General features: G+C 45.3%; 1 protein-coding gene and 1 non-coding gene across 2 annotated transcripts in view; both read left to right on the plus strand.

Moving 5' to 3' along the window:
• Positions 1-8741, plus strand: part of ADAMTS15 (ADAM metallopeptidase with thrombospondin type 1 motif 15) — a 48983-nt gene extending 40242 nt beyond the window's left edge. The window contains exon 8 of the mRNA XM_035139258.2: positions 4326-8741. Within this exon, the coding sequence (XP_034995149.1) occupies positions 4326-5106 (781 nt within the window). The 3' untranslated portion in view covers positions 5107-8741. The remainder of the gene's footprint in view (positions 1-4325) is intronic.
• Positions 6486-6556, plus strand: TRNAA-GGC (transfer RNA alanine (anticodon GGC)). The gene has a single exon. It is a non-coding gene; the product is annotated as a tRNA-Ala (tRNA).
• Positions 8742-27685: the final 18944 nt, after the last annotated feature.

Below are 27685 nucleotides of genomic sequence, written 5' to 3' on the forward strand. Positions count from 1 at the left end.
TCATGTATATGTCTTCATGCAAATCAGCATTAAGATAAGCTGTGGAAATGTCACAATGGTACAATTCACACCCATTTTTAACAGCGTCTAGCATCATCAACTTTATACTTTCAAACTTCACACTCGGAGAAAACACATTCTCATAATCAATGCCTTCCAATTGTTGGTAACCCCTTGCTACTAACCTAGCTTTATATCTCATTACTTTATTTTTATCATTAAGTTTTACTTTGAACACCCATCTTGAATCTATGACTCGCATATCAGGTGTTTGCTTCACAAAAGTCCAGGTGTTATTTTGATTTAGAGATGCAAGCTCAGAGTCTATCGCTTTCATCCATTGTTGAGCTTGTGACTTTGGCATGGTTTGTATCTCTTTAAAACTTTTTGGTTCAAAATTAACTTGGTTGCAATATACATTGTTTGCAACTTCTTCTATTTCCTCATCAACAGTAGCAATGTTTCTACGTTTAAACAACTGCTCCTGTCGTTTCTGCCTTTGTAGCTGTTGTTCATTGATGTAACGTTGAGGCTGTCTAGTTATCCTACTGGAGCGCCTAAGCTCTGGTAAACTTTCACTGTCAGCTTTTAAATTTCCTTCTGAAACTTCAGAAATATGGCTAGTAGAGGGCTTTGGACTTAAAGTATGGTCTGAGTTGTCCATTGACTCTTGTTCCCCTTTAAACTCACACTCTCCAATCTCTGACTGATTACTGTCAGGATCGGTATCAACTGGCTGCTCATTAGCATCAGCTGTACTCTCTGGGGATATTTCTTTAAGACCATCACTATCTTGAAACTCAGCTACACCATCCCAGTGTACTGATGGTATAATGCTACGGGTAAGGTGAAACTTTTTTGTGTCTGGTAAATAAATGCGATAATTCCCTTGTTGATATCCCATAAATTTACCTGGGATACCTCTTTCCTCCAGCTTCCCTTTAGCTGGGTAATGCATCATAACATCACTGCCCCAAACACACAAATACTTTAGATTGGGACGCTTTCCAAAAAGCATTTCATAAGGTGTTACTGTTAATGCAGAATGATAGGATCGATTCTTTACATGCGTGTAACAGCTCAAACATTCAGCCCAGAAGCTATCAGGAAGTTGAGCATCATGGAGCATTGTTTTTATCCCAGATTGTAGGTTTTTGTTAACAACCTCAGCAATCCCATTCTGCCAGGGACTCCTGGGTGAGGACACTTGGTGTACTGTCCCCTGCGCATTTAGGAACTCTTCAAAATCCTGCGACATAAATTCACCTCCAAGATCAGAGTACAGGTTTTGTATATTTTTACCAAAATGAGTCTTAACCCAGTTGCAAAACTTTTTATACATTTCTAGTGCTTGAGACTTCTTAGAGATTGCATATGTCCAAACATATCTGGTTTTCTGGTCCACAAGTGTTAGCCAGAATCGGGACCCTCCAAGTGATTCTGGCAATGGTCCTACTAGATCACAGTGAACCCTTTCAAAAGGCTCTGCTACTTCTCTCATAGTGCTTTTGCCCTTTCGTGCCACCTTAATTTTATGTTTGCAGCATGACAGGCAGTTCATGTAAAATTTACACGGTTTAATTTCTAGGCCATGCACTATATCCCGTGTTTTTAAAACATCTGCAAAGTTTTTATGGCAAAGCTTGCGGTGAGCTTCATGTAGGCAGTTTTTATGTGGCTGGCAATTTGCCAACCCCTGCCTGCTCCTATTGGCTACACCACAACAGCTATTGCTTCCTCCTGAAGAGGAGTGAAACTTAAGCCTGTAAAGCCCATGAGTCTGTTTTGCATAGAGAACCTGCTTGTTGGCCCGATAAAATCGGCACATTTTTTCAGTAAATTTAGCTCTAACACCTTGACGTGCAAACTGATAAACTGATAATAAATTCCCACACAATTCAGGGCAATAAACAACATCTGATATAGTAATATTCAAACTATGCAGTTTTATAGTCCCCTTTCCAAGTGAGGGCAAAACTATTCCATTCGCTAAATGCACATTTCCAGTCTCTGGTGTGTAGGTTATGAAGAGACTGCGATTGCTGCACAAGTGCTGCGATGCGCCACTATCGATGATGAAAAAGTCCCAGTTACCTCTTTTAACCTCACAAGCCTGTGGTTCTGCAAAGAATGCTTGTGGCTCGGGTCGACTACCTCGCTGCAGTCGCTGTGAAGGCTTCCACGCCTGAGTGGCTGTGTGTCCCTTTTGCAACCTAGAGGAAGACTTTTTACTCTTTGCTCTGCATTCCGAAGCAAAATGTCCCAAAAGGCCACAGGCAAAGCATTTCTTGTTGGCTCTTAAAGCTACAACATCCCTATTGTCATCTGAATGCACATTCTGCTCTTTGGGAACAGGCATAACAGAGGCGTCTCGCCTGTCCAGCTCCGCCATCAATTTTGCAGTCACGCCTTCAATACTCAGCTGGTCAGGAGGGACCAAAGCGAGCTGGCTTGCGACTGCATCATACTCTTTGTTTAATGAGCAGAGGATTATAAAACAAAATTGATTAACAGGAACCACAATGTCTCTTCTCAAAAGCTCCAACCTGATTTCCTGTAAATGTCTCAGGTGAGCTGCCAAGTCACCGCCAGGTTGCAGCTTTGCCTGATAAAGCTGGCGGTAAAAAGCCAAGGCTGACGCGGACTCTTTTCTCAAATGGACTGCAGCCAAACTCTCCCACATTTCTTTAGCCGACGTTTTATCTCTGATATACACAACTTGCTGGTCGGACACTGCTAAGTTTATAAAAGCTTTGGCTTTGTTATCCCCCCGTATCCATTCAGGGGTGATTATCTGAGGAGGGTCATCTGTGGCGTAGTCAAACAGGTCCTTACATTCGAGTAACCCTCTCATTCTAAAGGACCAAAGACTATAATTACCATCAGTTAGTTGAGGAAAGGTAAGCGCCATCTTTTCGCCGTCATCCATCCTGGATATACTTATGGCTCCTTTTCGACCGGCAGATAGCTCAGCTTCGCAGCCCTCTTAGCAAGCAGTTCAAACACCCATGCGCAGTTTCTGGGCCCATAACCGGATGTTGGGCAAAATACGCACCAACCTGAGTGGCAACAGCGGCAGGGTCGACGAAATAACAAAGTCGTCCTCAGTATCTTTGCTTGCTTTTATTTACAACTATATACAACACACTCCTCTACTCCTTTCCTCTCATTTCACAATACATCACCACCACCACACCCATGAACCATTTGCTTAAATACAGAATTCAAAATAATCAATTACCCAATCACATTACAGTAAGCAAACTCTACCTTCAATTATTCAAATTAGCAAAAGCTCACAGGTGTGCTATCATTCAGAACAAGGTTACAAACACACATCTCTGTGTAGCACCATTGACCACATCAGTCTTAAAGAAAAAACCTAACAACGAGTTGCAAAGCTACTATTCCTGCCCAGCTAAAGACATCTTCTGTATGTTTGTTTTAAGCTATCTTAGAGAGGGCGCAATTTATGTTGCAAAATGACTATCGATGCCTAGTTCAGAATGGAAATGCTGGTTTCAAGGCCAGTTTCAGCTGATGCCCTCTTATGGGGCTCTCGTAGGGCAGGCAGTGGCCCTCTGATTAGCACTGGAAGGTGAGCCTCCATTTAAATTTCCCACAATGCCCTAGAATGACACTCATACCATACATTTAAAGTTCTATGGTATGATACTACTTTAAACAGTCATGGCTCCCCCCAAGGAATTCTGGATGATGTGGTTTGCTAGGCATTGTTATGAAACCCCTATTTCCCTCCCTGTTGCAATTCCCAGAGTTCCCTGCAAAGAGGGATTGATTGTTAAACCACTCTGGGAATGGCAGCTCTGTGATGGGGTCTCCGAACAACTCTCAGCACCATTAACTAAGGACAGTTCTCAAGATACTTTGGGTGGGAAGGAGCCACAACTGTTTAAAGTAGTATCATGGTGCTCTAAATGTGTGGTGTCAGCCTCCTGACACCAAAGGCTGACAGCAGGCATGGGGGTGGGGCTGCTAGGATGTAGCCTTCCCATCAACTGCTTGAGGATGCCATTGCTAATTCTGGGCCCAACTGGCTCAAAAGCTTCCACCCTGAGATATTTGGAGACTGAATTCTGCACTACATGCAATCCCTATGCCAGTGTTTCCCAACCTTGTGCCTCCAGATGTTTTGGGACTACAACTCCCATCATTCCTGACCACTGGTCTTGCTAGCTAGGGATGATGGGAGTTGTAGTCCCAAAACATCTGGAGGCACAAGGTTGGGAAACACTGCCCTATGCTGTGTGAACTTGCTAATTTATGTATCACATCTAATCTCCCCCCTCCCTTTTCTCATCCAGGCATGGCTACAACTTTGTGGTGCTCATCCCAGCTGGAGCTTCCAGCATTGACATCCGGCAGCGGGGCTACAAGGGCTTGGTCAGTGATGACAACTACCTGGCTGTGAAAAACGGGCACGGCAAATACCTCCTGAACGGGCATTTCATCGTCTCGGCAGTAGAGAGGGACCTGATGGTCAAAGGGAGCGTGTTGCGCTACAGCGGAACTGGGACAGCTGTGGAAAGCCTCCAAGCCTTTATGCCCATCCAGGAACCATTGACAGTGGAAGTGTTGTCTGTGGGGAAGATGACCCCACCTCGCGTCCGCTACTCTTTCTACTTGCCCAAAGAAAGCAGGGAGGACAAGTCCTCATACCGCAAAGATGGGAAGCGCCCGCCAGTCCTCACCAACAGCATCCTCACCCTCTCCAACCGCCTCGATCCCGGCAGACCGGATTACAAACGCCCCTCTTACAAGTGGGCCACCACCAGCTGGGAAGACTGCTCCGTCACCTGCGGCAATGGGCTGCAGAAGCGCATGGTGCAGTGTCGCGATGCACTTGGCCAGGCGGCCTCTGCGTGCGATGCCACTCAGCGGCCTACTGACATCAGGATATGTGGGGACCCTTGCCCGGTGTGGGAGGCCTCCTCCTGGTCGCCGTGCTCGAAAACATGTGGCCGGGGTTTCAAGCGACGCATGCTGAAGTGCATGGGCAGGGGGGCCGTCCTGCTGCCCCGCGACCGCTGCAACCTCAGGAAGAAGCCACAGGAGCTGGACTTTTGCACCCTGAGGCCGTGCTGACCGGGCTGGACCCTTGTATTGACCAAGGCCTAATGAGCATAATTCTGGCTCTTGATGATCAAGTGGCTGAAAGTGTAAAAAAAAGAAAAGAAACAAAAATAGCCTCCGGGGGGGAGGGAAAAGGGAGTCGACTGAGTGGAGTGGGATCTGTTACATAGTGCATTTGGACGAACAAAAGGATTCTGAATGGGCCGAAAGAAAGAGAGAATGAGAGCAAGCAAGGAAGAGTGCCAATGAGAAGGGGCTGAGTAGGGGGGGTTGACAATCTGGGCGCTCAGTGGTGAAGCAGGAATAAACAACTACCTCGAAGCTGCCAAACCACCCAATCTCTGCCTTGCATGGCCTCGCATGGCCCAACCTGCCGTCATGAAGTAGAAATGCAAGATCAGAGATTGAGAGAAATTGCCGTCCAAGATGGACCAGAGACAATGGCGGCCGTTCCTTAGAGTCATGGCCCCAACCTATCCCGAAATACAAAGGGGTCATCTCCTATTGGGGACCCATCACCCCAACACCCTCCCATTGTAAAGGACCATAAGGGATTACCATTGCACCCACAGCAAAATGCAAGGCTTTCCAACCGGTACCGTAAGGTACCTCCAAGGCCGACCAGCCCTGATGCGTTGTGGGTACCTAGAAATTCCCACCCCCTTGTTGCTTTCAGGCTTCTGTGCAGGGCAGGGCTGGCGATGGATGGGTTGATTTACTTCTGTTCATGTTTACGGGCCAAATATGTGTAGGTTTAAATGGTGCTTGACCTCTTTTTCCCTTTTTTGTCTTTCTTGGTTGAAGTAAACCATTTGTTTGTTGCCTATTTCCCTTGGAACAACCCCTAAAGCAGTTTGAGGGGGGCATTTTATCTCCCCAACACATGTACACGGGAGTTAGAAAACCCAGGTTCTTCTCTTCTCTTCTTAGGAGTTATCCATAAGCCACACCTCTTCCAAATTCATTGTTGTATTGTGAGTATTTCCAGAGATTGCAGTAAGCCTCTGCAAAATACCTGTGAATCTGAACGCCTCTTTCTCTGAAGTGCTCTGGATATTTGCCAAGCTGACTTTGTACTGTGCATGAAAAATCTTTAAGGGCCAAATTGAGTTTCCCGCAGCCATCCTTGTCTGCTACTTGAACAATTTGCAGGGAAGGGGGAAATCATACGGTTAGGTGGATATTTACAGCTGCTCTGACGCCTGGGGCTAAGTCAACCATTATACTAAGGATATACTGAAGAGGTGGTCCCCACTACTCCACTTCTGATATCTGGAGCTTATTAGTGTGATATTGCACCTTAAGGTTTTTGTCTTTAACTCTCCAGGCTGGAATGCTATGGTTGTTCCCTTATAGTGAGAATAGCGTGCTTGTTCCCACCATCAGAGGATGGGCCATAGCTTAGTGGTAGAGCATCTGCTTGGCATGCAGAAGGTCCCAGGTTCAATCCCTGGCATCTCCAGATTGGAGATGTTTGAAATTCTAGGGGACGGCAGGTTTTCTCCAATAAAAAAAAATTGTTGCTGCTGTTAAACAGCAATTCAGCCAGAGATCTCCTAGTCAAGCTGCCTTTTGCCCACCCATGTCTTAGTGCCCCTTTGCCTTTCAGTTCAACTCTGCTACTGCCTTTTCATGTGTCTGCAAATGGGTTAATCAATACCACCATCACCACCATCACCGTCACCACAAGTTATCTTCATTGGATGTAAGGTGGTCAATAGCTTACATAGCATTGTAGAGTTGGAAGTGACCCCCAAGGTTCATCTAGTCCCGCCTGCTGCAATGCAGCAACCACAGTGAAAGGATCCCTGTTTAAGAACCTTCAATGAAGGAGAATCCACCATGTTCCCAGGTGACCCATTCCACTGCTGAACAGCTCTTAGCACCAGAGGTTTAGTTGGAATCTCTTGAATCAATTGGTTCAGGTCCTCCTCTCTGGAGCAGCAGAAAATTAGCTGGCTCCCTCTCCCATGTGATAGCCCTTTAGATATTTGAAGATGGCTGACTATCATATCACCTCTCAGTCACCTCCAAGTTCAAAATGCCCAACTCCCTCATGGGAGTGTTCCTCATAAGGCTTAGTTTCCACACCCGTCGTCATCTTTATAAGAGTCCCTTCCAGTTTGTTTGTTTCTCTGCCACATGTAGCAAATAGGGGCACTCTTGATTTCAATATGGTGCTGATTCTATGGTATTTGGGGATGGGAATTTCTGTTGACTAAAAACAGTGGCATTCCCACTTCTTCCTTATCCAATTGTTTACAAGGTTGTAAAATGGAATTATATATTAAGAGAGGTTGTTAATTCAGGTTGCTGGGCCTGATATTCTGCTTGTCCACACACCCTTGGTGTGTTCCATTGAAACTAAGATCTGCAGCGATATTCAAAGAACTTGAGAATGGGATCAGAACTTCTGGGTTTATTTCTTCTTCTTCTAAAGATGGTGAGAAGAAAAAAATTGTGAAGGTATCAGGTTGATATACATATATTTACAACATGGAGGACATTGGGAAAGTCACTGGGTGGGGCAAAATGGCCCCAGTTGACATTCTTCTCTAAAAGCACCATGTGGCCAAAGTTCTAGATCTATGCCCTCAAAATTCTAGACCTGGCAGTCCCTCTGGGCAACCAGTTACACCTGTCAAAACATATTAGTGCAGCTCTAGATGACAGAGATGGGGGACTGATAGAGTCCAGATGTTGATGGACTCTATCACTCCCAGCCAGCTTAGCCAGTGGCCAAGGATAATCACAGATAGGGGCCAATAACACCTAGAGGCCACATGTACCTTACCTTAGGCTTTAGATCAGGCACCCCCAAACTGCGGCCATCCAGATGTTTTGGCCTACAACTCCCATGATCCCTAGCTAACAGGACCAGTGGTCGGGGAAGATGGGAATCGTAGTCCAAAACATCTGGAGGGCTAAAGTTTGGGGGGTGTCTGCTTTAGGCCTTTATACACCACATGTGTACATTGCATTTATACCAGTTTTCCTAGGCTTGCAAGTAGCTGCTTGCCTGTCTGCCAGTGAAGAGTAAGGAAAAGAACCACAAAGGGGTAACAGAGTTGCATGTGGTATGATGGGTTAGTACACCTTGCAAATTTACTTGCAATGGTGTATGGTGGGTTCACTCCAAAGAATCCTGGGAATTGTAGTTTGGCGTGGAGGAGTCTCAATTAGAAATCCCACCCTTTTGCAGAACTACAGCTCTCTGGGGGAGACAGAAGGATCTGCTCTTAATTCTGTAATGCAGATATCACACCTGTGACTTGTACAGACTTCAAATCTGACTTCTCTGAAAATGCATTTTAATTTGTGTTGGGTTTCCCCCCCTGTTGTCTTCTGCCATGCCCAGTAATGCATTCACTAGCCTTTGATGGCTTCAGAGGCTTCCCTTTATCAAAACGGTTGGTTTCCATGATCAGCTATGCAGCACTGACATCCTCGCCCATTGCAGTGTGTTTGGGAAGGGAGGGGCTTTTAATTTTTGTTAAAAATATGGTTCTTTTGCAAGATATACAGCAAAAGGATGGAAATGCCTATTGTACTGGCTGCTTTGTGTATACCATGTATACTATGTGTTGGTCTCTGCTGTTTGTGTGTGGATAGCAAACCTAAAATAAAACTGTTAAGTATTTAAACAATCTGGCTGTAGCGCAGTTTTTTGGGTCCTGGTGCACATGTAATCACTGATGGGCACATTGCATCTTCTATAATCTATATTACAAACTTTCAGATTTCAAAAGGTTTGTATTCTATTTTTCTATACTGTTTATATTCTAATTCCCTACAAGCGGTATGCATGAAACTCACTACAGAAAAGGTCAAAATCGGTCAAAACTCTAAAATCAGACCCAGCTATTTATTTATTCATTGCATTTCTATCCCACCTTTTCCTCCAAGGAGTTCAAGGTGCAGTACATGGTTCTCCCCCCCTTTTAAACCCCCACAACAACCCTATGAGGTAGGTTAAGGCTGGGAGGCAAGGATTGGTCCTGGGTCAGCCAGTGACCTTCCTGGCCAAGGGGGTGGGGATTTGAACCCTGGTCTCACTCACCTAGATATTAGTCCAAGACTGTAACTTCAATTAATATGTTTGGTGGAATAAAATATATCTTCAGTGGGCACTGGAAGTTCAATAGCTTGAGCTGGCTGGGAGTTGCACTAAATTGGACCCGCAAGACAGAACGTGCATGGCTTCCGGTGGATATGGGTTGTGTGTCTGAGCCATGGGGGACCACTAAAAAAAAGATAAAGGACCCCTGTATGGTTAAGTCCAGTCAAAGGCCGAGGGAACCAGCGTTTGTCCACAGACAGGCTTTTTCTGGGTCATGTGGCCAGCATCACTAAACCGCTTCTGGCGCAATGGGACGGAAACCAGAGCGCACGGAAATGCCATTTACCTTCCCGTCGCAGTGGTACCTCTTTATCTAATTGCACTGGTATGCTTTTGAACTACTAGGTTGGCAGGAGCTGGGACAGAGCAACGGGAGCTCACCACCAACACACAGATTAGAACCGCCGACCTTCCGATCGGCAAGCCCAAGAGGCTCAGTGGTTTAGACCACAGCGCCACCTGGGTCCCTACTGTGGGACCACTAACAGTGACCAGGAAAGGGATATAAGGGATTAAGTGGCCCTTGAGGTATACTGTGCCCAAGTTGTTAAGGGTCTTGCAAATCAATACAGGAACCTTGAATCTGTCCCAGTGGTGTGGGCAGCCTGTATGGTCTTTGAAGCACTGGGATTACATGCTGGCATAATTCTGTCCCCATAAACATTAGCCCTGTGGTTTTTACATGCTGGGGTAAGGAATCTTTTCCCATGCAAGAGCAAGATTCCCTCACTCCCTGCTGCATAACATTCTGGGGGCCACTGGCAACTGGCTGGATCAATGGATGCTGCTCTTAACTTTGCAGACGACTTGCTACCCATGCAAGATTCAGAGGTTTGAATGTCATCTCCGAGATGGCAACATTTGAAAAGTCATTGGAGGCCATCATTCATTCTTCCACTGCCATAAGGTCCCATGACAGCCCACATCAGATTAAAATACAATATTAAAAGCAGTTGTAAACCAGTTAGTCACAAGAATAAGGTAGGTCCTAAAAAATCTCTCTCAAGTGTCAAAGGCCAGTGTAAACCGATGTGCCTCCAGCAAACGACAGAAACTGCAAAATGAAGATGCCATGTTTTCACTGTCAGATAATCAAGGCAACTTCATCATGCTTCGAGGATACATTCTAGCCAGGCAAAAGCATTGCAATTAAAGAATTTAAAGCGGATTAGTGACATTTGCCTTCAAAATTATAGGAAGGGCTTCATTTGGTGCAGGTATTTTATTGTTAGTATAAACAGGGCTCCATTTTGGCACCTCTCTCTCTCTCTCTCACTCACTCTCTCACACACACCCCTTTTAATTGTTCTCTGAAACGTGGAGGGGAGGAAAAAGGAAAACCTGGACATTCCGAGATCAAATCAGAAACTGGGATGGCTTCTGTAATTCTGGGATAGTCTCTGGAAAATCATGACACTTGGAAGGTATGGAAGATGACTCAACCAGCTTCTTGCCACCTTTCCCCCCAGCACATCCTGGATGAAACAGTCTATTCTTGGGAAACAAAATTGGCTCCAGCCTTGTGATAAGGGCTTCAGCCCCATCCCTTTTCTCCTCAGAATGTGTTTGTGATGAGAGGTTTATCCGAAACAGAACAAGGGGAGGGGGAGTCTGTTCTAGGGCACATCATCCTGCTCTCTCTTAGAAAAAAAAAATACTCCACTCCAAAGTAAATGAGACTCTCTCTTTTTTTATCGCAAAATTTGGCAAATTTAGAGGGCCTCTCGATTTTGTGGCGGAGACAGAAAGGTTTATTTGCATAAAGATGGGGGTGGGAAAACCACTATCCTTTTCCAATAGCAACACCCTCTACCAAAATCCTCGTTAAACCATTCACGGAAAATGATTGATAGTTTTGTCTTCAGCCAAAAAAGGTCTTGCATATGTTCCATTTTGCTGTGACAAACAAGCTTTATTAAGAACATATGGGGCGCCTCTTCTAGCAAACCATTAGGCAGAAGGCCCCTGCATGGTGACAGGACATGTGCCTTGCATGTAGAAGGCCCTGGTGTTGCCCATTACAAGGCTTGGAAAGTCTCTGGATGGCCAATGTTAGTCAGATGAGGCAGCCAAGAGTGAAATGCCTCTCCAAAAATAGCCTCAATGTATGTACAACTGCAGCAGGGTTACCTTTTTTTGCAGTGTTTTATCAATGCATACATTGATTGTTTTATTCACTGCAAAAGAAAGGCAGTGAATAAAGAAACAGATTTGTTTTTTAAATGCTCATGTAATTCTAGGTTGCATCAACAGACTAGGGTCCAGGTCAGGGGAAGTAACAGTACCACTCTGTTTTGCCTTGGTCAGCCCACACCTGGAATATTGTGTCCAGTTCTAGGCACCACAATTTAAGAAGGATATTGACAAGCTGGAACGTGTGCAGAGGAGAGAGACCAAGATGATCAAGGGTCTGGAAACCAAGCCTGATGAGGAACATTTGAGGGAGGCTTTTAAACAGAGGTTGGATGGCCATCTGTCGGGAATCTTTAGCTGTGGTTCCTGCACAGCAAGGGGTTGGACTAGATGACCCTTGGGATCCTTCCAACTCTACAATTCTATGATTCTATAAGATGAAAGAAATCTGAAAGCAAACCTGTCAGCAAAGTTCAGGAAAAGCAAAAATGGAGACTGCTGGTGCATCTGTTCCATTTTGGAAAGAAGACCAGGTAATTCAAAAGGACAGTGAGATGAGAAATTTGGATGAGGAGAATCTCAAAAGCAGCCCTCATTTTTCTGCTGAGCGAAGTTCAGCAAGAAAAATGCAAGCTTGGTTCTAACTATTCCAAAGCTGGATCTAACGAGATGTTTTCCTGTCCCTTCATGGAGAAATCTTACATTCAGATGCAACATCAAGAAAGGGGCAGGAAAGATCTGTGGACAGGAGATTAGATGTCTGCACCCTGTTGTGTGTGTGGTTGCGCACATGGATTTCTACATTTGTCAACATTGTTTCTTCCCATGCATTCCTCCATGGGTGTTCCTCTGTGGTGGGAAAAATGTGACACAGGAATTCATCCTCAGGCAGCATAATATACAGTATATCAGCAGAGGCCTGCAGTCATAGATTTAGCTGGGCTCTTGAAGGTTGTCTCCGAAGGAGCACCAGACTTCCACCAGTACAGTGGTGCCTCGCAAGACGAATTTAATTCGTTTCGCGAGTCAATTCGTTTTGCAAAAAATTCGTCTTGTGAATCACGGTTTCCCATAGGAATGCATTGAAATTTCTTTTTTTGCCCATGGGAACGCATTAATTAAATTTCAATGCATTCCTATGGGAAAACGTGATTCACAAGACGAATTTTTCGCAAAACGAATTCGTCTTGCGAGTCACCATCAGATCGCAAGACGCATTCGTCTTGCGAAAAATTCGTCTTGCAGGGCATTCATCTTGCGAGGTACCACTGTACATGGCTTTCTGCTTGCACAGTGGGACTGCCTCCCCCTCTCCTCCCCTGTATGTCCCCTTTATCTGTTCTGGAGTTCCCCCAATCCCCTGGAGCAGATATGGGGAGTGTGTGGGGAGTGTACAGGGGGGTGGTCCTGTTGCCGATCACATATCCTTATGCTGATGGGGTGTGATAGTTGGCGACCACTCCTTGTCAGTATGGAACCTGAACATTCCTCAGTTCTTCAGCAGCTGTCCTGGCCGTGCACAACTCTCCTCTCTGTATTCCTTCTTTTCCCAGACCCTTCTTTCCACCAATTTCCCCCTGGAGTTTTTGCTTTTCAAATCCCCAATACTAATTTCCTAAGTCTCCTAGTTTGTTTCTTCCCCCCCCCCCCCCGTCTCCCTTCTTCTGCTTGGACTTTGTTTGCCCCATCTTTCCTAGGCTTGGTATCCCACAAAGGGCTTATACTCGAGTATAAGCCGAGGCACCTAATTTTACCACAAAAAACTGGGAAAACTTATTGACTTGAGTATAAGCTTAGGGTGGGAAATGCAGCAGCTACTGGTAAATTTCAAAAATAAAAATAGAATGCACCTACCGATTTTATTTTATCTGAAAACCATGAAAATCTGGAACAGCATTAGCTCCAGCTATGTGTTTTGTAGATTCCAAAAAAGTAAGTATTACTATGGAATATAACCTAGGCAAATCATATTTAAAAGCAAGAAAGCTGGATTTGCTACTAAATGCTATGTGAAGTCTCTTGGTTGTTCTTGAAAAGACCCCTACACTTTGCTACAGACTGCTTGCGTCATTCTACCAGAGAGAAATTAGATTACCTGTGAATGAAATACAGCTACCTATTAAAATAAATCAGGGCAGTATAGAATCAGAAGTATGGGGTTCTGATCAAGGGACCTAATAATACTGCTCTATTCTGCCTTGGTCAGACAACACCTGGAATATTATGTCCAATTCTGGGCACCACAATCTCAGAAGGATGTTGACAAGCTGGCATGTGTGTAGAGGAGGGTGTCCAAGATGATGAAGGGTCTGGAAATGAAGCCTTATGAGGAACAGTTGAAGGAGTTGGGTGTGTTTAGCCTGGAAAAGAGGAGACTGAGAGAGAAAAATATATGGTAGCCATCTTCAAATATATTAAGGGTTGTCACATGGAAGATGGAGCAAGCTTGTATTCTGCTGCTCCGGAGGGCAGGACTTGAACCAGTGGCTTTAAGTTACAAGAAAGGAGATTCTGGCTGAACAGCAGGAAGAAGTTCCTGACAGTAAGAGCTGTTTGACAGTGGAACCTTCCTCAGAAGGTTGTGGTCTCTCCTTCCTTGGAGGTTTTAAGCAGAGGTTGGATGGCCATTTGTCATGGATGCTTTAGCTGATAGACCTGCATTGTAGAGGGTTGGAGTAGATGACCCCTGGGGTCCCTTCCAACTCTACAATTCTATGATTCTAGGAAGGAGATGCCAGGCAGAAGCTCCTGCCTTCTCCTGCAAATATGCAGCCGGTCAGCTAGTTAAACCAGAGGGGTGGTGTCGGAAGACACTGGGCAAAGCAAGCTGGGGAGCAATCCAGAAATGGAAAGGGAGAAATTGTTTTGTGCCAGGCAGAGCTCCTTAGAGGAAGGGTGGGCTGCAAGGATAACAAACAATCATGTACAGGAAGCCCGAATCTCCACAGGGGTTGTGGGGCAAGGAAAAGGATGGTGCCAATGAGGAAATTTACCAGCAAGAGCAAGGAGAACGGATTGCCTGTGCGTGCCACAAGTGACTCAACTGCCCATGGTTTTGGGAAGCCGGTGTGCTCAGTGTTCCTGTGAAACAATGGGGATTATGAATGGCTCAAGTGAGAGTGGCTATTTTCGGTAGGCACTGTTGTCAATGGATGAAGCAGGTGATGTGGTCCCCAAACTGCCATTTCCTCTGACTGAGAATTTCCCGTTTCGCTGATTGCCAACTTGGCCGTGATCATGTATCGGCAGGAGACTGCGTCACTGCTTCTGCATAGTGCATTTTGAGCTTTCTTGTACAGGGGCCGGCCCTAACAAGAGGCAATATGAGGCAAGGGTCCTCCAGCAGCAGAGTTTGGCTGTTATTACAGGCTGGAGTTTTGTATTTTATTCTATTTATTGAGGCTCAAACAGTATAAGTATCTGAGAGAGCAATGAGAGAGGTGCAAGAGAAAGTATATTTCCATGGAACATTTGGTGGGGGGGGGCTGTTTGCAGAATAGGCGAGGGCGTAGGATGATGAGGTCTGAGGTTAGGTATAGGGTTCCCAAGTCAGGAGCATCCCAAAGATTTCAGGGCCCAAACCTGAGACCTAGAAGTGGCCATTGGTGATGTCACAGGGGTAGGTCCCATTGATGGCACCAATCACAATACATTAAGCATTAACCACAGTCAAGGAACCCAGAGTGGCTTTGCAATAATTTGCAAGCTGCAGGCATCATCATCCTCACCACCACCACCACCAATAATTGTAAGGTTATCTCACCCACCTGCAGATTCAAACACTCCCCCTGCCACCTAGGGGAGGGGCAAGGAAACCTGGAGACTTCAGGTGATCCATGGGGGTGGTCTCACAGCCTTAGTTAGGAGGGATGGGGAAAGGGCCTTGGGATAAGGAATGAACAGAAGGAAAGACAAGTGACAAAGGTGGTGTTGGTGATGAGGTCAGGAGTAGAGCTTCCTCCTACCCCCAGTCTGATCACTTTGTCTTGGAACATACATGGAGTTTGATCTTCAACTGGCTTCTAGTTTATTGTATTAATAGCACTCCTTTTAAGATCTTCCATAGATGCTGCTGTGACCAATCTTGCTAAGTATAATGAATCAAGATGTTTAAACAAGCTTGGGGTGGGTGGGTTAAGGAACAGAAAGGCTGCACAACAAGTTACTTCTAAAAGTGTGCTTTGTCACTTTATTTGTGCGCACCCTTTGGTCGGGCGGGGTGGGGGGTGGGGGAGGTCCAGCTCCCACTAGAAAGGGTTGCCAGGGGGATCTTCTGCCTCAGGCATCAAAATGCCTTGGGGCGGCCATGGTTCTCACTTCTCTGCCCCTTCCAAAAATTCTCTATGTGCGTGCATATCTTTGGAAAGCCTTATCTCGCCCCACTCTCTCTCCCAGAGTCAAGCTTGTTGCTGCAATTCCTCTGGGTGGAGCAAATTTTGCAAATGCCATCTGTTTATCATAAAAAGCAGAACCTCTTCTACTGCTCTTCCATTCCAAGGTCAGAGTAACCCCAAAGTTTTGCGCTGCTGTTACCCAGGCGAAGCTCGAGTGGCCAGGCCAGCTTTCTTATTCTCCTGATTTATTTCACTTGAATAGTTCAGCAAACTGGAGGCAAAACACAGCAAGGATAGGCCACTGCTGGTAGCTATAAACCCTTCTATTTCAACAATTTTTAAAATAAAAAATATGATGCCCCTGTTTAGGGACGTTTTTAATGTTTAATGCTGTACTGTTTGTAATATTCGGTTGAGAGCCGCCCAGAGTGGCTGGGGAAACCCAGCCAGATGGGTGGGGTATAAATAATAAATTATTATTATTACCATTATTATTATTATTATTATTCAGCACCATAATTTGATTACTTTGCACATTGGGCCTTCAGGCGTCTCAAAAAATGGGAATGGATGCCGTGAAAGTCAAATGGGCTTTTGATAGACAAGGGAGCGATGATCCGTCAATTTCACTTTTCTCTTCTTTTCTAAAATATATTAAATTCAGTTCTCCACAGTTCTGCAGCAATTTGCCATTTGTTTTAAAATCCCCATGAAAACTCACCAGCATTTTAGAGCTGATTTCCTCAAATCCGCACATTTTTAATGCAATTTTGAATAATAAACACGTTTTTGCAAGGGTTTCCTCCTAATATGATGCAGCTCTGTACATTATTTTCACTGATATATGCATTTCTATAATCACACTTTCCCCTAATATATTTATTTTGGTGCATACTGGTTGCAGAACTGCATTGCATTTTTTAAAATATAAATTTTTTAAAGGGCAGCTGTGTTTTAGTTCTCACATTGCTTCAAGAAGTGCAAATTTAGTAGTTTCTTGTTGACATGCAGGCTTGCAATCGATTAGACATGACACAAAAGGAAAAGGGGACTGAGGAGGGAAGAGGAAAGCAAGCAGAGGAGCAGCTACTCCTTCACTAGCCAGTGGATGAAGCCAGGCTGGTCTCCCCCTTGCCATGATTTCCACATGGCACAGTCAGAGTCAGAGAATTTCTGCGCACTTATTCTAAATTTCACACACCAAAAAAATAAAACATTGGCCCAAGTAACCCCTGCTACAGAATATATTCAGATCTATCCCCTTGCACTGCCTCATACCTTCCAGTTGGGTTCTCATCCATGACAGGAAACCTCCCTGTAAGGATCCAAGAGTTGGCAATGAAAGTTCGTTTAATGCAAATTTCAAAGCAAATGTGAAAATTTAGATGGCAATCGTATATGTACTGGATTTGTTTTTCAAAATAAAATAAAAATATTAATACTGATGACATTTACCATTCGCTTTATAAAAGAAAAAGTATTGAAGTGACTTGACAAGATAAAATGCAACAAACCGAAGCAATTTAAAACCAGAAAAGTATGAATATGAGTATGAATAAGGGCAAGTCCCACCCACACCACTAAAAGATGAGCCTCAGGGAAGGAGGAAGTTTAAGGGAAGTATGTGAGGAACTTCAAGGGCAGTAGAAAGAGTTTCTACTTGCCTGGTGAAATTTCCTGGTTGGGTAGAGAAGGATTGTCCACAAAGTCTCAGGTTGTCAATGGTTTTTGCATCAAGTGAATCACTGACACAAATATGGAATAACTGAAGCCAAAAGAGTTCCGAAATCAGCCCCATTACTTTCCTCTGGGGGAGTGTTGCATTTTCCTGGCTGGAAGGGCTGCACCTCAGTGGGGGAGCATCAGCTTTGCATGCAGAAGGCCCCAGCTTCCTGCATCTCTTGGTAGGGCTGTGAGAGATGCCCTTCCTGAAACCCTGCTGGTCAATGTGGATGAGACAATGAGATGCTGCTGGTCAATGTAGTAGACAATAGTGAGTTGGATGTTCCTACGTACAAGGCAGCTTAGTTCATGACCTGGAAAAACCTGATATTGGGCAAGAAAGATGACCTCTTCTTGAAGCAGCCAAGAAAGCTATTAATGGTTGGCGATTGTGGTGGTGTTTGAAGGGGGAATGTCACAACAGGATCTGGCCTGAATCCCACCCATCCGTCCGATGTAACCCCTGCTGAGCTGTAAAGAGGAGAAAACACTTCAAGTTGAAATGGGGAGCAAACTGGGCCCAATTCACAGGAGTCACCAAGATGCTGAGTGCCCCCAGCTCCCCCTCAACTCTCATTTCCTGTTCTCATTCATTACCACCCCCCTTGGCTGGAATGTTTAAGTAATTTGACCGTGGTCTTTTGGACAATGCTAGAAGCTGCAAAAGTTGTTTCAGAGGACCGGTCTTTAACACCTTCTTTCTCACTCTTGGGGACTTTGCTCCATCCTTGTCTTGTAATATGAAAATTTATGTGTGTGTTTTAAATGATATCATGTTGATGTATTTTTTCCTAAGCCTGATGATGTTGTATTGATGTTTTTTTTGTTTATTGCTGATTTTAAGTATTCAGCATGTTTTAAATACAGTGGACCCCACAGATACGAATTAAATTCGTTCCGGGGGTCCGTCCACAACCCGAAAAGTCCGTAGGCAGAGATGCTGCTTCTGCACACACATGCGGTGCGATTGAGCATTTCTGCGCACTCGCGGGCAGTGAAACCTGGAAGTATACACTTCCGGGTTTGCCGTGTTTGTAACCCGAAAGTTACCTCTCCAGAGCGGTACATAACTAGAAGGTCCACTGTAGTTGTTTTAACTGTTTCTACCAATAATTTTATTGTTTTATTTTTTATGTAAACCTCTTTGAAGTTTTTATTACAATCAAGTGGTCAATGGATAGCTCGGCTGATAAAGCATAAGACTCTTAATCTCAGAGTTGTGGGTTCGAGTCTCATGTTGGGTGAAAAGATTCCTGCATTGCAGGGGGTTAGACTAGATGATCCTCATGGTACCTTCCAACTCTACAGTTCTATGATCCTGTGATCCTGTTGGTCTACTGTTGGCATCTCTCTGTCTCGGGAGACAACAGAGGAGTGTGCCTTTGGGGCTGAAGACAAACTGTTGAAAGGTTACCTTCTGCATGCAAAACACGTGCTCTACTACTAAACTACCTGGTTTGATGACCAGGACTTAACCAACAAGTGACTGTTGACGTGATAAGAGATTATAACATGCTTCCAAAGTTTATGTCTGAATCTCGGGGGAATCAAAGGACTGGAGAAAAACAAGCAGCTGTTAAAGATTATAACCCTTTTAGCTAGGTAAATCTTCCTGCTGTTGTGGTCAAGGCTGACTGTGGTAGGTTTTTTGATGGACGCCCCCATTGCCATGTGGTTGCCGGGGGTTTCCATTTAGTGTAATTAACACTGACCTCAGCAGAGAGATGCCGAACCCTCGAGGCTGTTAAATGCATGTAAAGGCGGCATGAGAGTAATTTAATTTTGGTTCAGCCATTTATTTTTGAAATGTTTGATATTGGGAGGGAGGGGAGGGAAGAGAGAAGGGGAGTGTAAATGAATTCAGCACTCCAAAGAGGTGCCAGACAGAAGGCTACAAAGAATCAGGAAGGCCTGGAGCATAAATGAGACCTGGAATCTTTGATGGTAGATGGGCATCTGCACCAGCAAGCAGCCAGCTCTGAATAGCTCAGGGGCGTAGCGTGGGTTGCCTGTGTCCAGGGTGGGGCAAGGGGCCTGGGCACTAGTCAGTCCTTTCACTGGGACCAGCATCTAATCAAGGGAGTCTCAGCCTTCCAAAACAGCTCAAACTTGGGAGCAGAGATAAAACAGGAAAACACCAAGCCAGGAGCGCCGTGGTGTTGCCTCAGCTTCCTGTCCTAGCAGCAAGGTGCTTTGGCTATGCATGTGGCTCCAGCAGTGTTTTCCTGCTGCCTTCTTCCTCCCTCTGTCCATGGGGGGAGGCAATGGCAATGGCCTCAGCCTCCCTCCCTCTCAGTCATCCCAGGGGAGGGGCACACGTGGGCATCCCTTCGCTGGCCACAAAGAGAAGGAGGAGGAGGTAGCTCCCCAGCCCTAAAGGCCCGGCCCAGATGCAGCTTGCCTCCGTGCAGCTCTGGCCTCAGTGAGGGAGCCTGTCATGGGAGCCCCTGGTTGCTCCAGCTCATAAATTTGCACCTGGCCCCCCATGCCACTGAAATAGCCCCCCACATTGCCATTTGTTTAGAAAAGAAAAAGATAGGAAGAGGAGGACAAAGTCTTGCTTTTGCACCACCGAGTTAACACAATAGCCCTCTGCTCTGCAGTTGGGGACGCGGGTGGCGCTGTGGGTTAAACCACAGAGCCTAGGGCTTGCCAATCAGATGGTTGGCGGTTCGAATCCCCGCGACGGGGTGGGCTCCTGTTGCTCGGTCCCAGCTCCTGCCAACCTAGCAGTTCGAAAGCACATCAAAGTGCAAGTAGATAAATAGGTACCGCTACAGCGGGAAGGTAAACGGCGTTTCCGTGTGCTGCTCTGGTTCGCCAGAAGCGGCTTTGTTATGCTGGCCACATGACCTGGAAGCTGTATGCCGGCTCCCTCGGCCAATAACGCAAGATGAGCGCCGCAACCCCAGAGTCAGTCACGTCTGGACCTAATGGTCAGGGGGCCCTTTACCCTTTACCTGCAGTTGGGATGGCCTAATTGCAACCTAGACACAAATCTTAAAAAGCCAGAGGAAGCCACCTTTTACCAAGTCAGACTATTGGTCTTGCTTGACGAGTACTATCTGCATGGACTGAACATATGAAGAGCCTTCTGGATCAGGCCAGTGACCCACCTAATTCAACATCCTGTTCTCACAGTGGCCAACCAGATGGCCTGGTTGACCTCTTACTTTCCTCCCCTTTCCTCCCCTTCCCCCCTTCCCCCCAGAAACAGCAACCTTTCCTACTGGGGAGCTGCCCCACCCCTTTCATCATTTGGGTTGCCCTTTTCTGAACCTGTTCTGGATGCTTGCCTGTTGCCTGTCTGATAGGAAAAAGAATTGCGAGGGAAAAGATTGTAGAAAAGCTGCCTCTGAAGGAAATAGGGAGGTCATACGATGATTCCTGTAAAAGTGCATTGACCTCATATCACCTTGCTATGAAGGCTGGCTTATATACAGCTCTGGTCACTTAACAGAGATGGATTTCTCTATGGAGAAGCTTTTCACTGCATGTTTGCAGTGCACACATGAGGGGCTCTGCTTGCCTGTTGTCGTATGGGAGCGCCCAACACCTCCCGGAAGTGGCCTGCAGGAATCTCGGCATTGGCATCCCATATCCATCTGGCAACTATCTCAGCAAACATAAGTGAATGCAGAGAGCAGATAAGACTCAAAGCCACGGTTTCCCACATGGCCTGTGCAACACACAAAGGAACCGGTGATAAAGAGAATAAAGCAAGAATCCAGGCATGATCAACGAGGCAAATCTTTCGGACTCCTGTGAGAGATACCAGAAAGGCAAAAGGCCAGAACAACCAGAAAAGAAATGGGAGTTTATGATAAGGGATGCGTCCAGAAAGCTCAGATCTGGCCAGATCCGCACCATAGATGTAAATCACTATTATACCACTTTAGATATTCAAATGATAGACTGGGAAAGGCTATGGAAGACACATCTGAAATTTGCGGCATGTACTTCACGGAAAGAAAATTACATGAAAATGATGTACCAGTGGCACTTGACCCCGGTTAAGTTAGCAAAAATATATAGAATATATGTTGGAAATGTAAAGAGACAGAATGCACCTTTTACCACATGTGGTAAGGTAGTCAAAACATTCTGGGAAATGATTTATAATGAAATGAAAAAAACTGCTTAAAGTAACTTTTATTAAAAAAAACCTGAAGCTTTTCTGTTAGGAATTATAGGTACAGAGAGCCCAAAAGATCAAAGGAAGCTGTTTATGTATGCTACAACAGCCACCCGGATGGTGTTAGCCCAGAAATGGAAGGAAGAAGCAGTCCCGACAAAAGAAGAATGCCAAACCAAGTTAATGGACTATGCTGAAATGGAAAAATTAACTAAGAAGCTCAGAAATCAAGACGACAACAAATACAAAAAAGAATGGGAAATGTTTATTATGTATTTGCAAAAGTATTGTAAACAGGTTAAAACATTAGTAGGATTTTAAGAACACTTGTAATTTAAGGAGGATTTATAGATAATATGAACTGTGAAAAACTGGAATAGTATTGATATGCAGGTGAAAAGAAAATTTGAAGGACCCAGGGATGAGATGGGGGGAAGTCGTGAGATTCATAGAATCTCAAAAATAAAATAAAATGGATTTGTTATAGTTTTGGATGTATATATATCATCTTTTTCCTGTTATTTCTTTTTGAGAAGCAAATAAAAAAATATTAAAAACAAAACAAAACTATTACACCAGTGGTTGGGAGCCACTGGTAGCCTGATCCACCATATGTGTAAAGCCGTACCATACCATTATCAACAGCTATGATTCCACCCCCCTCCCAAAGAATCTTGGGCATTGTAGTTTGTTAAGCATGCTGAGAATGGCTAGGAGATGCTGATTCCCCTTTCAAAGAGCTTAATTTCCCAGGGTTTCCTGAGAAGAGAGATTGAATGTTAAACCACCCTGGAGATTGTACAGGACGCAACCAGGTGTAGAGGTGCTGTCTTGGTCTTCTTTGGGACGAAGACTGGAATGCAAATCTAATAAATGGATGACAGTTTTTGGAAACAATTTCTGCCATTTAAATAAAAACGCATCTCGCCATAAGTGGCAAACACGTCTGCCCAGGTACTGCTCACCTACCTCAAGGCTCCTACCTTTTCTCTCTCTTCCTATCAGGGCTCTTTAACCTTAAACTGGACTTGGACACTGGGAAGGCCTTCAGACAGAGGACTGTCCCCTGCAAAGCAGGACACACAACCACCCCATGCAAGGTGAGACCCACCTTTTTAAAACAAAAACAAAAACCCTCCAAAATCTAAGCTCCAGGAAGAATGTCTCACATCTAAGGATTTGTAGGCTGTGCTGACCTTGTTGTGGGTGTCAGAAAGTCCAGCTACTTTGGGGTGACTAATTTGCTTTCAACTGGGAGCAGTTAAAAGGCCTCACTGGTGACGCCTGAGACAGCTCGAAATGAGTAATGAGAGGGTGGAGGTAGCTGTTTTACAAGGGAGGAGAGACCCTTCGTGCGTTCAGTGGGCCAAAGGCGCAGGCTTTTCTCGGGGGCTGAAGGGGGCCCAAACTGGGAGGTTTGTTGAGAGGAGGAACATGTAGGTCTGGGGGAAAGGGGATACAGGAGGTTGCGGAAAACTCTGGAGAATCAAGGAAAAGGTTGTGCCAGGCCTGTTAAAGCGAGGTCAAACCGATAAAAAGTTTCTGCGAGTCTGAGAAAGTGTGTGTAATTGGTCACCCTCGGGAGCTAGTTTTGGCAGGGCTGCACATGTAATAGCTATCAAGTGCAATTCAGTGGTTTAGCAGATTGGAAAGGACTGGTGCGGCATTGGGGAAAGTCGGGGAGGCGGGCTGGGCATGCCAGGGAGGCTCTGCACTTTGCACACTGCCCAAAATGCAATTTATTTATGCCACTTGAACACATTTGCCTCTTAGCATCTGCAAAAACGCTCGTCTCTTGCTGCGTCATAGTGTTGCAAGCAAGAAGAAGCTGGGTGCTTCCATTCAGCTGCCAGCTGTCGGTGCTGCATGCAATGAGGTCAAAAAAATCCCCTCGGTTTTCCAGGGTATGGCCAGCGGTGGAGGAAGCCGTTCGGAGGAAGCCATGGGGCGGGGTGCACCGCAGAGCCTCCGGAGTCTGCCTGCCTCCTCCCATTCAGCCGCCCTACAACTGGGGGGCAGGGTAGGTGAGGCAGCGGGTGAACTGTTTGGGCAGCACAGAGCCTGCGTGCGCCCAAGCCACCCCGTCTCTCCCAGGAGAGATGTGTGGCTCGGGTGCTCTGCAGGCCCCACAATGAGGGCCGCCCAGCATTTTGTCACCCCCCTCAGTAGTGACACCCAGGGCAGACCACACCTACCGCACCCCCTTCCTCCGCCCCTAGGTATGGCAAAGTCAAGGAAAGGCAGATGGAGATGGTGGCGGATGTCTCAGGGAGAACAGGAAGCAGAGACTGTAAGGACACCTATGACGTGTGATGTACAAAGATGCTTGAGACTTGGCGTTCCCTCTCTCCTTTTCTGAGGATTTGACAATCTGCCACCTGTCCTCTTGCTTTAAAGAAACTTGCACACCTAGGACAAAGGGCCTCTGAGCATTTGCAGAGTTGCTTTGCTCAAAGAGAAAGAAATTGTTATGATGTACCCAAGCAGAGCAGCCTGGGCAAGCTCTTCTGCGTTGCCCTAAAACAGGTCAAAATAGAATGGCATATTTGCACATCCTAATTCCTAGGTACAGAATTAAGTAGCAATCTGATACATTTCACCATTGTGGGGAAGACTGTGGCTAGGTTTGCCAGACTCAATAGAGGACAGGACCTCTGTGCCTTTAATTGCCCTGCTCTCTTTTGAGTCTGGAAACCATAAAGAGAAACCAACAGACCCTTTGCTTGGAAATTAAACAAAGGGTCTGCTGGTTTCTCTTTAAGGTTTCCAGACTCAAAAGAGAGCAGGGCAATTAAAGGCACAGAAGTCCTGTCCTCTATTGAGTCTGGCAACCCTAACTGTGGCCAAGTGAGCTGTGTGCCTGCTAAGTCTATTGTAAATGAATTGTAGTGCTTTAAATGCATGGTGTGCTTGTGGCCTAAGTGTCTGTACCACATCTTTGCCAGTAGCTGGGAGGGGAGGGGATGGAATGGCAGGCCATGAGCTCATTGGTTCCCAGGCCCCCTTGGTTCCATGAATTCATCCCAAGTGCCTCCTACCCTATCAAAACCACCATTCAGAATTGCGGTTAAAGAAGATTCTTTAAATCTAAAAAGCACAGCAAGATTCAAAACTGTAAAAATATACTCCTTTTGGGAAAAAGGTGTTTCACGTTATTTCCAAAATTCCATAGCAATCCCAGTTTGGCTCTTGCCTTGTTATCATTTGTCTCAAATTTAAACAATTACCTTAAATGCAGAGATTTAGTATTTCTTCTATTATCAGCAGCCCAATTAACAAAAGTCCAATACTGGAAACAACATGTAGAAATCCCCATTGAAATCTGGTTGAATAATATTTGGAATGTGGCTCCATTGGAATGCCTTATTCGCTACAGACGGGTTATTAAAGGATGGACACTTTTGGCGAGACTTGGCTTCCGGTCTTTAGATAGAAAGACAGACAGACAGACACTTTATTGTCATTGTACATAGTACAATGAAATTGAATGCCATCCCATAAAAAACAAAACAAAAACATAATTACACACACACACACACACACACACACACACATCACAACTCCCCAAGATTATATTATTTAGTTACAGCATTAAAATGGTTATAGCTCTTGGATAGAAACTGTTTTTTAATCTATTCATTCTTGATTTAATTGTTCTGTATCTCTTGCCCGAGGGCAACGGTGCAAAAAGACTATATCCAGGATGAGATGAATCTAGAAAAATATCATTTGCTTTTTTAAGGCAATGGGAATTGTATAGTTCTTCCAGAGATGGGAGAGGATGACCGATAATCTTTTAGAAACGAGACAGAATATACTTTTATTCCACCAACAACACAATAATCTCTGCAGAGAGGGTAGTTGAATTGATAATGCATAAATAAGTGCATTGCTTGTGTACTGCATATGAAACTGAATAAGACGGGACAAATTATTGTAGTTATATATTGTTCTTGTAATTTACATGAAAACCAATAAAAATTATTTGGGTGGTGGTGGGGAACCAGTAACAATTATTTGCACATTTATTCAAAATCCAATTAAAACTAAAATGGGTGAACTTGATGCAGTTATACCAGCTTTTCAAGGTCTGGTCGTCATTTGCATCTTCAGTGACATAGCTGCCAAGTTTCCCCTTTTCTCGTGAGGAAGCCTATTCAGCATAAGGGAAAATCCCTTTAAAAAAGGGATAACTTGGCAGCTTTGATCTTCAGGGCCCCCCTGCTGCCCTCTTGCCTCTTAGAGTCCCCCTAGATAACCCAACCCTCCCAGGGGCCAATACCGCCAATTTGGGAACCATTGGATTACAATGGATTTCGTGACGGCAGTTAAAGCTATGGTTTTCCCAGTAGTGATGTATGGAAGTGAGAGCTGGACCGTAAAGAAGGCTGATCGCCGAAGAATTGATGCTTTTGAATTATGGTGCTGGAGGAGACTCTTGAGAGTCCCATGGACTGCAAGAAGATCAAACCTATCCATTCTTAAGGAAATCAGTCCTGAGTGCTCACTGGAAGGACAGATCGTGAAGCTGAGGCTCCAATACTTTGGCCACCTCATGAGAAGAGAAGAATCCTTGGAAAGACCCTGATGTTGGGAAAGATGGAGGGCACTAGGAGAAGGGGATGACAGAGGACGAGATGGCTGGACAGTGTTCTTGAAGCTATGAACATGAGTTTGACCAAACTGTGGGACGCAGTGCAAGACAGGAGTGCCTGGCGTGCTCTGGTCCATGGGGTCACGAAGAGTTGGACACGACTAAACGACTAAACAACAACAGATTACAAGAATGCACTGTGCATCCCCCTCACCCCAGGCGATGCCTCAATGCACAAGCATGCTCAGCTAGGGCATAGTGCGCACATGTTCAAGAATGGCCCAGCTTGAAATTGCAGCCATTCTTTCCATTCTCTAAATCTGGCAACCGGCCAAGAGGATAACATTTCGGCTGTGCCAGTAAAGTGCTGGCTGCGTGGATACCCTGTAACATTTTCAGCCTGATGTCCCCTCCCCCCCCACCCAAAGAAACTGGAATTGAAATGTTACTGAAGTGCTTGGATTACATCTTGAAACGAGTTGTTATTGACGCAAGTGAAACCACCAGCAAAATGTTGCAGCGTGGAAGGCTCCTGTTCAGCTGCGCCTCCTCCGAGAGTCCTCAGTTCCATGCCTCCTTCCCCCACACTTCTTCGGGTTTCCTCCCTCCAGCAGTGTTTATTTGTTGGTCCATCTAGCTGAACATTGGGCATCATTATTGCAGGTGACTCTTCAGGATTTCAGAGAGAGATTTCACCCAGTCCTACCTGGAGCTGCCAGGGACTGAATCTGGGACTTCCTGCATGCAAAATAATGTGAGCAATGCCTTTCCCCCAGTAATTCTGCAACCTGCCCACCCCCACACTCCTCTTTTTTCAGTGTTTTGCTTGAATTCCAAACTTTAGGAAAGAGTTCTGCCTTGGACTGATGAGCATCATATTTAGATGTAAATATGTGCTAGTCCAACGATGGCTTGTTGAAAAAAAAAGATTTAGCTGATTTCTTTTTAAGAATTCACATGAAAGTACAGTACAGTATATCAGGACTGACTACAAGATAAACACCTGGCTGTTGTTGATCTTTCAACCAGATGCAACTGTTTTCTTTTTGTCCCCTCCAGGGCCCGTTTCACATAACTCCAGCCTAGCGATTCTCTATTTTTCTTTCCCGAGCAAAAGATCTCTGTGTTGCTCAAGCTAATCTCCCCTCCCTGAACCTCCTCAGGGCTGATAATGGGGAACTTTTCCACTGCTTCTGAAATGTTGCTTTTCCAGATTAAGAAATAATCCCTCGCAGAATCCCGGTTTGCAATAAGAAGGGCAGTTATTAATGAAATGTAATTTGGGAGGAAATCTAGCCTCCCTTTTGGGTGACACGTTCAGCCGTTTGGGAAAAAGGAGTCAGGGTGTCTTCTCATTGGGAATCCAGCACAATTCCGCAGAAGGATGAAATTGGCTAGCTTGATCCCCTGCCAGGAAACAAATGCTCCTCACAATAAAAGGGAAAAAAAAGACTTTAAAGGAAGTGGTAGCTAGGAGGCTTCTCCTGTAACTTTATGGATCATGCAAGATGTAATTATTTTTCCATTGTGATTTGCAATTTCTATCCAGTCTT

Source organism: Zootoca vivipara, chromosome 15, assembly GCF_963506605.1.
Source record: "Zootoca vivipara chromosome 15, rZooViv1.1, whole genome shotgun sequence".
Lineage (NCBI taxonomy): Eukaryota > Metazoa > Chordata > Lepidosauria > Squamata > Lacertidae > Zootoca > Zootoca vivipara.